The sequence below is a fragment of the Pogona vitticeps genome, chromosome 4 (genome assembly GCF_051106095.1).
Source record: "Pogona vitticeps strain Pit_001003342236 chromosome 4, PviZW2.1, whole genome shotgun sequence".
NCBI classification, from domain to species: domain Eukaryota; kingdom Metazoa; phylum Chordata; class Lepidosauria; order Squamata; family Agamidae; genus Pogona; species Pogona vitticeps.
The window spans coordinates 81,174,614-81,191,808 of NC_135786.1; the positions used below are offsets into that span (position 1 = coordinate 81,174,614).

At 37.5% G+C, this 17,195-nt stretch overlaps 1 protein-coding gene across 2 annotated transcripts in view; it reads right to left on the minus strand.

Moving 5' to 3' along the window:
• Positions 1-17,195, minus strand: part of SLC44A5 (solute carrier family 44 member 5) — a 253,809-nt gene that overhangs the window by 61,248 nt on the left and 175,366 nt on the right. For both annotated transcript variants that reach the window (XM_072997807.2, XM_072997808.2), the window contains exon 3: positions 14,540-14,613. In XM_072997807.2, the coding sequence (XP_072853908.1) occupies positions 14,540-14,613 (74 nt within the window). The remainder of the gene's footprint in view (positions 1-14,539; positions 14,614-17,195) is intronic.

The following is a 17,195-nucleotide window of genomic DNA, read 5'->3' on the forward strand; positions in this document are numbered from 1 at the left end:
CTATCTATCTATCTATCCATCCATCCATCCATCCATCCATCCATCCATCCATCCATCCATCCATCCATCCATCCATCCATCCATCCATCCATCCATCCATCCATCCATCCATCCATCCATCCATCCATCCATCCATCCATCCATCCATCCGATTTCTGTTGTGCCCATCTGGCTGCCAAGGCCACTCTGGGCAATTCATCACATCAAAATGGGACAATAATCAAGGACAATAAAACAACGTCAAATAATATGGAAGAATAGACATACACTAAAACTATAAGCATTATTAAAAATGCAACACAAAAATAACAACAATTAATAACAGTGGTCAAGATGGCAGGATCGCTAACTGAGGGTTGGTAGATGTTCTGTGTTCTCTTGGCAGTATATTCTCAAAGGCTGCCTAAATAATGAGGTTTTCAACAATCTCTTAAAAGCTAAGCTCTGTGACACTGCAACACATTAGGTGTACTGTAGTCTTCTAAGAAGCACCCTGTACAGAGCATAATGGTCAGGGAGACTATAATACTTGTAATGCTTTGCAGTGCCACAGAGCTTAGCCCTGCCAAGCTAGTTCCTCTGGTTAACTCCTGACTTCTGAGTGTAGCTCAAAAAATATGAGAATCCTAACCTATAAGCTGTTACCAAGAGATCTTCAATAGCACCATCGAGCCCATATTTTGTTGAAGTTTTATTTACAATATTACCTTGCATGCTGCATGTAGTTCGAGTGGGACGGACTTTTCTAGGCAGGGGTGATTGTCTATCTATCCAGATTTTGAAATTCATACACAGCTCCACCTCTCTGCTAAGTGTTCTATTCTTCTATTTCAACAGTTGTTGCCTGTTGCTTATTGCTGTTGATCTGATTGGTTGGTTGCTAATATGTGTGCAGTGAAGAAAGCTGTATATGCAAGTCTATAATTTCAAGCAACTGCAAGTAAAGAAATGTATTCTATTCTTTCTTCTATAAATGTCTCAGAATGAGTTACTATTTTAAAGTGCCAGTTAATGAGAAAAGGGTGGACTCTGAGGAATTTGTAGCTATTCTCCTTTATGGGTCTCTGTACTTATACTGTGTAGCGAAAAAGAGAATTTTACCATAAATTCAAAACTTTGCAACATATTTAGTAACTATTAAAAATAGGGATGGAATGATTTGCTTCTGAGAGAACCGTACTGGGTCTAAGCAATTGTTATGATCTTTTCTTAATGTTTGGAGAGAAGACATAATCACTGTAGGCATTCAGCGGTCTTCCCTTTTCTCTATCAAACATTTGCTTTTCATTTCTCAGTACGTAGACATACAATTTCCTTTTTCTTTCTCTTGGTCTGAGTGCAGCTGAAAACAATTTTTGTTCTTTTTAACCTATTTTGCAATGCTGAGCTCATTGTTTGGCCCTCCTGACCTTCTCCTTACAAATACAGGCTACTCATTTATACTCTTCCACAGTAATTTATCCCTCCTTCAGGTTATTACACATGCCCCTTTTAAATATTGGCTCATCTCAAAGTTTGTTCTGTAACCACCACCGTTTCTTTAGAACGTCTCTCAGTTTTCTTCATTGTAGGAAATTGTTTCTACTTGAGTCTTCAGTATCTCACTTTTAACATGTTTTCATTTTCTGAATATTTCGTAGTTTGATCTGAAAGCCGTCATCCTTGTATTCAATCTGGCTAGGAGGTCTATAGCATACGTACTCCTCCAAACTGTTGTGTCTTTTCCCCCCTTTTACCCAAATACTCCCCACCAGCATTTCTCTGCTCCAACTCATAGATCTACTCATGGTTCTATGCTATCAGGTTTCCACAATACCTATTACTGAAGTGCCATCACAGAAGAAAATGGAATATAAATACAATAAGCAAATGGAAGGTCTGCATTTATTATTGCATAAATTAGTGATCTGCAATGTCTCCATGGTGCCTCCTAGGGAAAGAACGAACCTGTGTAGTCATGGGCAATCTTCACAGTCACAGGATGTTCCTAGAAGAACAGAATGGCAATCACTTTGCGAGAAAGGAGACAAGATGTAGACACCTCTAGCCAGAGCGCCATCCATTCCACTGGAGAAAGGGGAGAGGAACAGAGGAGCAGAGATGGCCATGCTCAGAGAGACAACCCATACAGGTTCCCATAAAGGAGTCATAAAAGAGGAAACCAATTAGGAAGTTGGTGGCAAAGGTAATATAAGAGAGGGTGAAGGTACAACATTTAGTTTAGTTAGAGGCAGGAGAAAGTGAGAGCAAGAAGACAGAGAGGATCCTACTGCCAGGATAGGAGTGGATCTGGCTAGTGAACCCCTGGACACACAGTGGGAGAGATTAATGGCATCCAGGAAAGAAGCTGAGCAAAGGAGGAGAGTGACTGTTCCCCAGAAACCTCCCTACTGGATACAGAAAGAAACAGAGGAGTGGGGGAGTAGGTTGAGTAAAGGGCACAGGTAGAACAGGAAAAGAGAAAGAGAGAGCCAAATGGAGGGCACAAGACGTGATGGAGAGGAGTTGGCAAGAGAGGAGATGGACAATAATTAGTTTGATGTAAATAGTTTTATTGAAGTTCCTACAATAAATGTTAATGAGAAACAACTTGAACCTGTGTCTGCATCTGAAGAGGTTAAACCTGAATTAGAAGGTACAGTAAATGATTTAAAACCTGAACCCTCACACACTTCTGTGTATATTCTACCTAGAAAACTTTGGAAAGGGTTGCTGTAAATTGGAATTGACTTCACAGCATGCAATTATTAGGCTGGCTGGATAGCTTAGTGGTTTAGGCATCTGGCTGGCAGAGTCAGAGGTTGGGAGTATGATTCCCCAATGTGCCTTGGGCAAGCTGCACAGTCCCAGGACATTCCCAGAAGAAGGGAATAGTAAACCACTTCTGTGTATTCTCCACCAGGAAAACTTTGAAATGGGCCACCACAAGTCAGATGTGACTTGACAGCATATAATTACTACTAATATCACAATAGTTTTCATGACTTCAGTTACATTAGTATAACTGAAACATCATTTTGTTATGATGTCAATGTATTAATAATAAATAATGTTTGCAAAGAACCCATGTAAAACCTAAGGATAACTACATATTATCTCAGAATTGTCAAGTTATTTGGATAATGTTTTAGAGATGAAATTATTGCCCAAAGCTATATGGGAATGAGAGGTTCAAACACATCTCACAGATGACATATTTTCTTTTATTAGAATCTTTTCTTCTTGTAACATTGGTGCAATGCCTCTTCCCCCCCCCCCTTGGTTTTCTTTACAAAGTGTTAGGTTCTTAAAAAATACTGCAAAACCCATGGGCAATCACAATTTATCATTACCAGAGATGCATCTTTCTCCCACAAGTCAATCAGGTATACCAGACTGTGCAGTACAATACTAATAAAGGTTGGGAAGAAATTAGGCCATAGCTAGTATCCTACTGAGCTTCCGCTTAAGTGGGGACTCCTAGCATTGTAGTAAATGGGATTGTGCCACTTGCACAGGCAGTAGTTTGATACTCTCCAGAGAGGCCACTGCTTGTGCAATGGCAATGTTTCCACAAGCAGCATGATCCTACAGAACTACATTGGTGGGCAGTGAAAGCTCAATATATTCATGAGATTAACTGCTCAGCATGTGAGTACAGGATTGCTGCCTAGAGCATGTACACCATACTTCCCATTGCAAAGGAAGACATAAAAGAGAAAGAAGAAAATTCACAAAGCACTGCACAAATCTTATTTTGGTAAAGTAGAAAGAGTAGGAAAGTTAGTAAGGAAATTCAGATAAGAACTTGGTAAGATAAAATGCCTCCTGCCACAGCAGTGACTATAAAAAGAGGTAATCTTGTATGTGTCCTATGGATCCAGCCATAATAAGGCAATAAACAAGTGCTAGATTAACATGTTTTAAAGAACATGGGGTTCTTTGTTCAACATTTTCCTTTCGAATTTACAGGCGTATGCTTCGTTTATAAAGCAGCTTCTTTGCAAATAGATTCATCTTCACTTGCTGTGAAATCAGTTGCATTTAATCTGCTATTTGGATAGACAGACATAGCACATGGGACATGCTTCTGAAGCTAACAGAAGGTGAAATCCATGTGTGGCAGTATTTATGATTTAAACCATAGTTATTTTATTCCCATTTGTATCACATGACAAATAAGAACCAACTGAGCAGCAGTCAGAGAAAGCAGATAGCATAAGCAGTTATCATCATTCGTCTCACACAGCTAACAGCTTTACTTGTTGGTGGTATTTGTTGCAATGAACTGCTGCTGACCCAATATCAAGCACTAAATGAAATGGAATCCAAGCAGACAGAACTTCTAACACTCATAAAAGGTTGTGCAATACCGGATCGCTGCTGAGGCCAAAGGAGCTGCCTTAAAGGTATGAAAAGGGCTTCTCAAAAACTCTTCTAGCTTTTCAATATAAAAAGATACAAGAAAAGGAAAAAATAGCAAATCATTTTACAAACAATAGTGACTGACAGCAGGCCATCACTTTCCAGATAGGACTTCCTGTCATCCTTCTCCTTCATTATATCACTGAAGACACAGTAGATCACTATCATTGTAGCATAGGCAATACATGCTATGATTGGGAGGCTATAATATGAGTTTAATTAAAAACTTTATAAACTATTAATAATTATTATTTGCTGTCAAGTCCATTATGACTTATGGTGACCCTTTCCAGAGTTTTCTAGGTACAGAGTGTGGCTATTCTGCCCTTGCATATATTCACCAAATGTAAATGTATCTATAATTACCTAGAGGAAGTTTGTATAAGAATACACTATGTCTGTAAAGTGGCAGGTGGTTGAATAACTTAATGCTGATTGGTCAACATGACTAGTTTATTGTGAGGAGGAGTCTGGTCTATGTGACAATTGAGTTGGAGGACTGAAAAGATAAAGGAAGTCTATTTGCAAGCCAGTCAGGAGAAGTAGCTTCTGACAGAAGCCTGCCCAGAAAGCTTAGAGTATGTCAAGAGTCCACAAAGCAGTTATTTTAGTCCTTAAATAAAGAATATATTTACATTTTACTGTTGTTTTAAGCTTTACCATTCACATCCTAAAATCTATCTTCCCTTTCATATCTATTACCTGCAGTCCCTCAATAAAAATCCTGTTTGTTTGTTTAAATTAAACTCTCCTCATTATTTATTCTATGTGTAAGCAAAGTAAATCAGACTACAAACAGATGATAATGCAGTCTCGTCATGCAAAGCTACATTCTACCAGTAGAAACAAAGTGATTAATTTAAATAGAAAAAACTCTTTCAGTAGCCAAGTAAAAAATGTAAATTGCCAGCCTAGGGCAAGGAGGCACCGACTGGGGCAAAACAGAAAGCTTAACCTTCTGTTTGCCTTTGGTTTTAAGGAGTAGTTGTCCTTTCAGGTTAATGCCTTCCCTAGTGGCACTGGGGTGTGTGTTAAAAGGTGCCCTGAGAGGTACCTGCTACCGCCTGAGGAATGTACGACCTGCTAGTGTAAAAATTAGTGGATAAGGTCATGGGGTGGCAACAAAGAATACTCAGTAGTAGTTTACTCTTCCTTTGTTCTGGAGCCACCCTGCACAGTCTGGCTTTTCAGCTGGGAGGCACAGTAGGGTACTGAACTTCTACTTTTTACTCAGATACCTAACTCACTGAGAGCTATTTATCCAGCTATTGCAAAATACAACAAAATCTACAGGGCTAGCTTGATGGTTGGGATATTTCAAACTTTATGCATTATCTTCTCCAATGAAAATAAACCGGAGGGATTTTTTAAATGCTATACTTGAGATTCACTATACAGGAAAAATTATAACCATTTTAAAACTGAAATTATTTTTGCAAGAGTAAAATCTATCCTGTATGTAACAGATTATTATTAATTGTGTTGAAAGGATCAACACATGGATCTGAGAGACAGGTATCCTAATAATTTTCTCAACCAAGTTTTGACTATTATATCACATGGTTTTACAGCTTTGTTAGTATAACTGGCTGACAAAATCTTTAAGTCATCATGCAATTTGACAGACCCTTGGTGCAAACCTTCAAGAATCGGTCATAAATCTTTGAGAATCCTAATGAGTCAGCATGTAGCCTAACACAGGAATGACGTGTATGCAAAACCCTGTCAAAACTACATTTCACTCCATCAAATTATGCTAACATATTTCACTAATGTGCTGGAAGTCCATAAGACAGATAGCAGAAATCATAAGCACCTGCCTTTTTAACACATTTGTCAGGTGCCTCCTTGTTTTATTTTCATCTGAATGCTTAGGGGCCCAGTAAGTGTTTGCAAACAGAACAAAATGACTCCCCATCAGAAGATGGGAAGACACTAAATTCCAGTAAGTTTAAAAAAAATTGCAAACTATTTGACAGTCAGAGCCAACAGCACTCAAAATGGTACTGTTTTGTGTGTGTGTTTTCTCTTAAAAATAAACATTTTAAACATTTTAAACATGTAAAATGGAAACACAGACCTGCTAAATTGTGGTTATGGCTTTTTACCACTACCAATTTACCCATGCAATCAAGCAGATAATAGGACACATGATCATGAATTTATACATATGAGTATCTGTTGTCTAAACATTCATAAGAAAAAAATCAATTTACTACTTCACAGATGGCCTCAAGTCCCAGTGGTTAATCACCTATTATGGCTTTAAGTACAAACTAGCATATATTGCAGCAGAAATATTCCACAAATGGGACCAGAGAGATGCATAAGAGACCACCTCTACACTGAAGAATGAAGTGGTTTACCATTCCCTTCTTCTGGGGGCACCCTGGGACTGTGTCACTTGCCCAAGGCCAGACAGACTGGCTGTTTTTTCAGGAGGCACTGTGGGGAATCAAACTCCCATCCTCTGGCTCTGCAGCCTGATATATAACTCACTGAGCTATCCAGTCAGCAGATAAATCATGTGCCGTCAAATCAATTATCAGTTATGGTGACCCTTTTTCAGGGTTTTCCAGGTAGAGAATACTCAGAAATGGCTTACCATTCCCTTTCTTTGGGGCATCCGGGGACTCTGCAGCTTGCCCAAAGCTGTTACTCACTGGTGATGTGTAATTTCCCCATCCTATTTGCCCCTTCGGGATCAAGCAGAGCCAAGGAGACCCAAATTTACATACATAAGGTCTTTCTGGCTCTGCTTACTTCCTGCCCCCCTTTATTCCCAGTACCCAGCATTGCTATAAAAACAGCTTAAAAGAAAGATTCCATTTAAAAAGAAAGGAAAAGAACACTTCTTGTTTCTGGATATGGAGCGGAATCTACACACTTCAATATAAAGCAGTAAGAGAGATGCTGAGTGACTAGAACCTCTTGTCCAGAGTAAACTGAAAAGATAATGAAATCGATATCCCCTGAGGTGAAACCTGATACCTCAAGCTGAATGTGCAAGGTTGAAGCCACTATTTGGGAACTTTAACATATGAGAAACTGCCACTACATTGAGATGCTTCACAAAAAAATAGGGCTTATGTAATATGCCATTTCAAAAAAGTAAGCTACGTATATCATGTAGAACCACAGTTTTTTTAAGTTTTTTAAAAAGCAGATCCTTATGCTATTAAGCATTCTGATGACATTGGCATATTCTATAAGGAACTTTAAATTTTCTTCTTCTGAATTATTCCATTCATTCATCCCATGGGATCTTTCTATGAAAGTTTACTGGTTTCTCTTATTTTTTCTAGGCTAAATCTATCTTAGACTATTTTGAGCTATCTTAATAAGCCAGAAAAACATAAACAAGAAGACTACAAAAGTTTCAGGATGCAAAGAATAGTTCCTGTAATAAATATATCTGTAGTTCCTACTCATTTGAGAGCCAAACATAACTGAATCAGGACAGAGAATGTTTTTTTTATAATGGTAAATCAACAACATTGATGTTGCCAGATTTGATCATCCTTTACATAACCAGATGACCACATCTTTGGAAACACACCAAGAATCAAATTCTGTTCTCAGTTGTATAGGTTTCACTACTGCTCAGAACACTCCTGTACATGTGCTAAGTATTCAGACTGTATTTTCCTTTAATCAGTATAGAATGTTCCATACTCTAGAGTTGATGGATCTAAAATTGCAAGCTTTTGAATCTAGTCAACTTCATACAGATTCATAGACTAGTGAAAACCTTCCCCCCTCTCCACCTTCTTGTTCTGTAAAGAGCCACAGGACAGAAATATACAGATCCTATTTGGTCATGAGATGCTTGAGGCACAACTCATGACTGTAATTGATTTATACTCTATTTTCCCTTTATATGAACTTTATTGACTCTCATGCATTTTGAATAGAACAAGTGCCTGGAGTACATCCAAGACTGATCTCATCTTTCATTTAAAAAATAAAGCCAAGGAAATAGTGTGATACATGAGAGGGCAATAATAATAATAATAATAATAATAATAATAATAATAATAATAATAATAATAATAATAATAATAATAATAATAATAATAATAATAATAATAATAATAATAATAATAATAATAATAATAATAATAATAATATAGCCAGAATATGAATAAATCTCTCTCTCTCTCTCTCTCTCTCTCTCTCTGTGTCTGTATGTGTGTGACTGAGTGAGTGATCATATGAATGAGAAAAAGAGAGAGAGAGATCCTGCATTATGCTTCCGAACTGAGACTGAAAAATTTCACCCATAGGAAAAGCTGCAAATGATCAAAAGGATATAGATCTTCATTTAAGGCTAGATAGATTTAGCTTTTCAGGTGCTCACAAGGTTTGATGCAAGATTCTCTCTTTACTGTTGGGGCATATGCAATGTAGTATCTGTGTACAGATTTCCAACAGATGTAAAGCTGACCCTATTGTCTGTGACTAAGGCCTGAGGGATAAAACAGAACTGGCCAAGCATTCAATCATTATCTCCACTACTTCATGACAGATTTCATGCAGCACATGATTTTGGAACCCTTGCTTAGAAAACAGCCATGAAATCCTAGCCAGAGGATTAAGGGAGATTTGTGCAATGCTGGAAGAATGTACAGGACAGTAGGAAGGTTTAGCAGTCCAGATATACTGTACAATCACAAGCTACCAACTGTCATTTCGGCTTTTTTTCTGTCAGTCTCCAGTATTTCCAATCATTTGATCAATCTGTCGTCCAGAATGAGCACCCCATGACAAAAGTGCTCACACATCAGTGCAGCAACACAGAATCTGTGTAGGAAAAAAATTAAAAATCCTCCTGCATCAAGGAAGGAGTCAGCAATCTAATCTCTTTCAGCAGTTGTTGCTACCAAGCTATGATTTCCTACTATACCATTTCTGCTATAAAGCTGACCCAGTATGTGATGGAATCTAAATCATTTACCCATATACCTTTGCAGTTCCAGTTCCATCCACTGGTTATGACACTGGATTAAGTATTTTTATATGGATTGCAGGTTTTTTTTTTCAGGACTTGAGGCTTTAATGGGTTCTTGTAGTTCTGACAAATCTGAGAGATGTTGCCAATGTTGTACTTATTATTTATTTATTTTATTTATTTATTTATTTGATTTTTACCCCGCCCCTCTAGACCATGTCTACTCGGGGCGGCTTACAAAATATTAGTCATTAGCAACTGAAGCTGGGGCACTAATATAGTCTTAATCATGCTGTATGAGTGACCTATGCCACAGGAAGTACACAGCTGAAATTCAGAAGTAAGCAGAAAATAAAGTACGCAAAAACCTAATCGTCAAGTGATTTCCTCGTTAAGCGAGGCAATCGTTAAGCGAGGCACCATTGTAGATTCAATGAAACAAAGGAACTTATATAGGTGTTGATTCACCCAGTCCCCATTGATTCAAAAGTCTGATTGCAACTTATTAAAAAAAGCCAATGCTGGGCAAGCAGCATGGTTATAGCCCAAAGAAATAAGGCAAAACTTTGTATTCAGAACTTGGAAATAAACACTTTGAAAAGTTATTTGTAATTCTTTTCCTAACAATAAAAGTATACAATAACAAGATTACATTATAAATGTGAGCTATCATTTCTTTTGTGGTACATCTGTCAGTTTCACGTTACTTCTCTAATTGGAGGTGTGGTCTCACAAAATGGTGCAGAAACAATATAACAGATCACTAGGAATTCCAGTATTAATGAAAATACAGCTGGGTAATTGTATCATACAACATTCTGTGTTTTGTGTACTGTTTTGTGTATTGATTTAAACTTATTTACATTTTAATTAATTTTGAACCTGCAGCAAGTGACTTGTGGCATTCATGAAAAAGAACAATTTTCATTACTTTGGGGAACCGGGAATGTAAAGTGTTAATTTCCAGAATTTGAATCTATAGTAATAATGAGCTACTAGGCTGGCATTTCAAATTACTGTATAATGATAAAAAATTACAGTAAGTATTGAAATCTTTGAGAGAGGCTATATTTCATCCTGCTTGTGAAGTGATTTTGTTTCCTACTGTGAGTGGGTTTTCACTGTCTGTAAAGACAGTACTATTTGCTATGAACTGACTGGGTTCTCCTGTCGATAAAACTCTGAGAGTTACAAAATAAAAAGGCAAATTGCCATGCTGATGATTCTGTGTTGTTATTTCACCCATATTCTTGACATGTTAAAATAGGAGTTGGATACCCAGATGAATTCAAGTAACATGTTTTGAGATAGTTCCCTGTGGCTTAGTCCAAAGCAATTCCACTTATAATTACAATACAAAGAGGAACCAGACAACATCAACAAACATAGCAACCCCTATAGAACAGCTACATGGACTTAGACCATAGATTACATACCCACCCAGAAACATCCCCAATCTCCATTATTGGAAGCTACTGCAGAATGAAAATATTGTAAACAAGTACAAGCAAATATGCCAATGCAGAACATGGCAGAACATTAAGGTCTACATTGGTCTATAGCCAAAATGTTTCTGAAATAAATGTAGTCAGACTTTACTAATTCTGCATCACTAAGAACTAAAATGATGCTTAAAATTATTGAATGCTCTAGTTTTCAAGATATGCTATTGGGTCAGTATGTACAACCATTGGCTTGAGAATGGTGGAGGATAAGTGAGTTATAAAGGGAAACAATCTCAATTTAAACTAGAAATAACTAAAATACATCTTTGACTGAATCTATAAATAAATCTATGACTGGGTTTGGAACGTACCTGCTTTTTAGGCAAAACAATGAATGATGCTGAAGCTGGTATTGCATATTACATGATATGAATTGCAGCATGTTTTCCTAGAAGTCATGAATGATGCAGTCATAATGAAGCTTACAACACTCTGCTGAACAAATTTCCCTAAAAATCATACACTGTTTTGCTCTCTTATTTGTCAGTGTTTGATTTTGCAAAGGGACACTTTTCTGTTTAGCCAGAGAAGCGTCATACTTGTGTGAACAGTGCAGATAAATTCTGCTGTGTTTGTGGTGAAGTGACTTTTGCATCACAAAAGCACCAGAATCATTCTCACGAGAGTCAGATGAAAAAGAGGAAAAGGATGAAACTTCTGATCCTGTCACAAGACCCACATTTTCTCCCATTCTCCTCCTCTGAAACACACCTCATAACGCAAGGTGAACTAAATGACCTTGTCATGGATTTGGATCTACCCAAGAGTAAGGCAGAGCTGTTGGGCTCCAGACTACAGCAGTGGAATCTCTTGACATGTGATAAGGTTTCCAAGTTCTGTGACTGTCAAAAGGATCTCGTTCCATTCTTCTTCATGGAAAGCGATCTTGTAGCCTGCAACAACATCAATGGTGTGATGGCAGCCCTCAACACTGTTCACGATCCAGATGAGTGGAGACTGTTCACTGATTCATCAAAGAGGCTTAAAGCTACTTTGCTGCATAATGACAATGTTTTGCCATCAATTCCAGTTGGTAATGCAATCCATGTGAAGGAAACATGACAACATGAAACAACTGTTGAGGTGCATAAACCTCGGTGGCAGCTTTGTGGCGATCTGAAGATTGTTGCACTCTTGCTTGGGCTGAAGACTGAATACACAAAGTACTGCTATTTTCTCTGTGAGTGGGATAGTCATGCAAGAGATTCCCACTACATCAAGACAGATTGGTCACTTCGACAGTCATTGGAGCCTGGGAGGAAAAATGTTCAGCATCCACCACTTCTTGAATCAAGGAAAATTTTGTTACCTCATGAACTTCTTCAAGATGATACACCTGACCATGCACTGTGTGGCAAGAAAAAGTCTGAATGGAAAGCCTTCAAGTTAGTCGTAATAAATATCAATATTGGAAATATCAAGGCAGATAAATACAGGTTGTTGGTGGAAAATCTCTTCAAGGCATCAGCAAGCAATTTCACCAGGACATTGCAACAATGGAGAAATACTATCAGGGCCAATGGAGCGCATCAATGCTTACATAATACTGCTGGCCAGTGACAAGGGATGCTCCATTTAATGAACACAAGAGACAAGCCAAGGCATACCAACTGAATAGGACTAATGTATATAATAGTATTTTGCCTTTTCTTTCATAATAAATTTTATTTATTATGCTTGTGCTGATTTATAAAGTGCTACATTAACAGGACAAGTGAAATATCATCATGAAAATCAATTATAAACATAAAAAGACCTAGATTTACAATTTATGATTAAAACTCTACTATCTGCACAATGTACATAGATGTAAAATGTAAAAACTATCTCGGAAACAATGGCTAAGTGTTGTTTTAATTGTTATATTTGAATTCAGCACATCCAAATTCATAATAAATAGCACATTTTATCTATGAAGCAATGTCTTTAAAAAATGTAGGATTATGTAATCAGAAGAGCAAGCTTGATCAAGGAATCCCAGTACTAGATCATTATGAATTCCAGCACTAATTAAGATAAAGATGAAAAATTATGTTGTACAACCTGCATTTGTATCTCTACAGTTCTATAGGAGATGTATTTCAACAAAAACTAAGAACTTTCAATTACTAGATATGATTCTTTTGATAGAATGGCAAAACCTCCATTCATTTGAATGGACCTCAACTGAATCCTCCACATATTTCAACAGATCGCTTGATTTTTTTCAGGCTCTGTTCTATAGGTGAATACAGCCCTACTGAACAATGAAAAGGACAGAGAATATTTTGGAGCCTTCTACACCATTTAGTTTTCAAGGAGAAATAATAAATAAGCAAGCATTAAATGTAAGCTGTAGTGGTCAGCCTCTGATATCATGACTCTTTTTTTATTATTCTGTTCTCCCTTTTACATGAAATGCTATTAACATAAACCCTTTTTTGTTCAGTTAGGGACATCTGGTAATTTGTATTTTCTGAAATTTTCCATTGTCTAACTCTTGAAAGAAAATGCACAATGACCGCAAATAGTAGCAATGGTATCCCAACAATACATATGTGGACAGAATAATAAGCTATTTTTGCTCAAATGCTATTTGCATAATTACTGCAGAATAGCTAATGCAGAACAAGGTCACTGAAGGATTGTACAGAAAGACCCTGAGAAATTACCTAGAACATATTGTAACATGGTGTGTGTTGTGCTGAAATTTTGTTTCAGCAAGACAAAAGACACGCAGAATATTTTATCTATTTTCTGATTTGCATTTTTTGTGCAAGATAACCCTGCCTTTTTGACATGTCCTGACATAATATTATTATGTTTTGTCTGTAGAGTATAGGGGGGAAAAGATAACATGATAAATAAATACCAACCTTTTCACAAAGGAAAAAAATCCAAAAGCTTTTAACTTGGAGAAATGCAGCGTTCTATTTAAAGAAGCAAGGTATTCAGTATAGATCTATTAAAATTGATGGGACTTTTGCCATTTACTTTAAAGAATCATACCCTGTAACTGAATATTGATGCCAACCTGTGTTTGTTTTCAGTCAGGACAAGTCTAAACTATGAGAAATGAAGCTGCCACTGCTCATTGTCTTTGTTCTTCTATCATATCATTTGATGTGAGGTGACGTAGAAATGCAGGATGTGATGGTGTCACACCATGAGCAGTTTTCATTAGGTGGGACAAAGATTAAAAAGGCATTGGCAGTACCAGCTCTATATGTTATAAAACCTACCTCAGCATTCAATGAAATTCTTTCAAACTGTGCTTTTCTATTTATTATTTATACAGACTTTCTCACAAACATTATAAAGAATAGGGAAAACGCTTTTTAAAGAAACATCTTACTTCCCCATCCACACTTAATAATAACTGCCATTATTTTCCTGATTACAATTACAGCTTTTTACAATTACAGTAACAGAACAAAATTACTGAACTATAGCAATTCTACTTGCCTTATTTCCTCCTGGATTTAAAAAAGAAATCAGTGCATCCATCATTTTGACTCCACCCCCAACTCCCCCAGTAATTACAAGAGTCAACTAACAGGAGCAGCTTTGTATCTAAGAATATGTTAAGTGAATATAATTATCTTCAATTGGAATGTCCATTTAACTTAAAGTAATGGGTACATGAGGAGTAACTTTTTAATGAACAGATTAAACCTGAACAGTACACATATTTACTTACCTACAATTCCTAATGCAATATAACCCAGGATAACCACAACGAAGATGACACAGCATAGAACGTCTGTACAATGCCTGAAGACAAAAAACAAACAAACAAAAAACAAGACATATTAAGCAATTGCAAAAAAAAAAAATTAACTTACCTCAGCTACCTGAGGTAAGTTCACTCAATTTCACTTCTGGGCACTTTATAGGTATAAACTGCATCCACTCAGCCCTAACTACAAGATACCAGTTCCTTGATCTTTTCCCACCCATCTCATTTTGAAAACATATGTTTATGCTGATCCAACTCACTGCAAACAAACATCCATCCAAATGTCTGTACAATCTCTGCATGGCCAGATTTTGAAATGCTTGCTGTTACGAAGAAGTAGCCTGCATTTAATTTTTGTTTTAAAAAAAGAGCATTTGACAAAGAAATCCATGGGCCATTTATGGGTTTATGCATTACTCCAGGCTAATTCATGACCATTGTAGGTGGAACTCGTCAGCCTGGAAGGCAGCCCATCTAGGAGAAGGAAAACTCTGATCCCAAACCCCCATGCCACGAGGAGAAGGAGGAGGCACCGCCATCACCCATGTGGTGAGGGAGCAGCCCAGGTAAGTGGGACTCATTAGCCTTGGAAGGCAGCCCATCTAGGAGAAGGAAAACTCCAATTTCAAACCTCCACTGCATTGTGGCTATATCCACTGATGGAAAAGGCTTCAGGAGTAGACCTCAAGGCAAAATCCGGAGCCAGAGTCCCAGAGGCAGTTCGTGTCATTCTGGCAACTCCTGTGACATCGCTGGAACCAGTTGTATTGGCTCTTGCCTTTCCATTGGACTATTTCAGTGATGTGGAGAGGGGGGATCTTCTGCTTGGGTAATAGCCTATCCTCCATATTATTGTACCCTGGCTTCATGCTCTGGAGAGGACACTCCAGCTTCATGTACAGCGTCGAAGTCCTCCATACAGAGCACGTTACCATAGTCTCTCGAGACTGAAGGATGCCTATGATGATGGTGCTTATGATATTTGGCTTCCTTCTCAGTCTATAGAAGCTTTCCACACATAGTGAATGGTCTGTCAAAAAATGGAAATTCTACAGTCACCACACAACAACTAAATATCTTAAACTGCATGAAAAAGTAGTGCTATGAGTGAAATTGTCAAAGAATAAAAAATGGTGGCCATCCATTGGCTATTACTAGAAATCTATTTGCAGGTCTGAAAGGCATCCAGTCCTTGTTTGAAAGGTTCAGGAATCTTTTCCAAACAGTTTATTCATTATAATATTGATTCTATATTAAATATGATCAACTTTTACAGAGGAGAGAACATGAAACACAACATATTCACAAGCCATCAGGAGAGGTGTGTACAAGAAACAAGAGCCTGCCCTAGACTGTTCAAGAATCAGTGTTACTCACACTAAAATCAGTATATGCGGCTTCTGACCTTTTGTGGGGTCCCCTTTCCCATCCCGTAGTTTGGAAGATAAGTACAAAATTATCCTTTGAGCACAGTGCTGTTCACAGGCCAATGGATGGATGGCTGACCTTGAATTAGATGTAAACTGCCCATGACTAAAACAATGTATAAAAGCATTGCATCCATCCTGCTTCAAGGGAAGAAACACTGCAATATAGTATCAAACAGGACTCAATGAACACAGTGAAAAAGTGAAAAATGTTGGAATTAGTATCTGAACAAAATATTTTAAAAAGATTGAAACAGACACTAAGAAATGTAGCAACCATAATTAGGCCTGAAGTCAGACTGAGGTGTATCTAGACATCCATCTCATCCAAGAACTTTTAGGAATGAGAAGCCATCACATGTTCTACCACATGCAATATAGAAAGGAACAGAGCAGATTACACTATAATTATCTAGTACAGTGGCAATGCAAAGAGTAATCATCATACTAGTGTCTCCTTTAGGCATGCTTTAATTTCACTTTCCTACAGGGAGGCATTCACTGCTCCCTTACTCACTTCATCAACTCCCTCCCCCCCATTACTTTTATAAATCAGGAAAGACAAAGGTCTTACTCCTCCGGATTGCTCTCCTACAGTGTCTCCTGTTTTTGAAGTGACATCAAGACATGTGACAGCAAATTCCTCCATGAAAACAAGTACTGTACAGGAATCCTTACGTCTTCACCCAAAAAGGATCGCAACCAGCATTTTCATTGTGCAGGACACTGAGAAAATGCATTATTTTCATCTTAATTAAAGAAGAAACATCAATATCAATTTGAGCACAGTAAAGTTAAGATCCTAAGTGTTCTGCAAGGCACTCTGCGGATCTTTGTAAATCCTCCAGTCACCTCTATCATCTGAGAAGTCATTGCTCAAACTTAAGGGGCCTTCAGAAGCAGTCACTTATACGCTGGCTAAACAGTAACAGAACAGAAAAGATGGATTGATTCTGTTTATTTGGAGATGCTTTTTCACATACACACTGGTGAATGTTAGTCATGGTCTCATCATTATACATTTACTGTACAGTTACAGTATACAGCTACGATAGTATATCCAAAACAATAAGTTCTCTGTATAATTCAAATACTTTTCAAAGGCTTGCTAAGAAAGGTGAACTCTATCCGTTAGCTTGATCTAGGATAAACTCACTGAATAAGAAGGATTTACTGTATATAATTTCGAA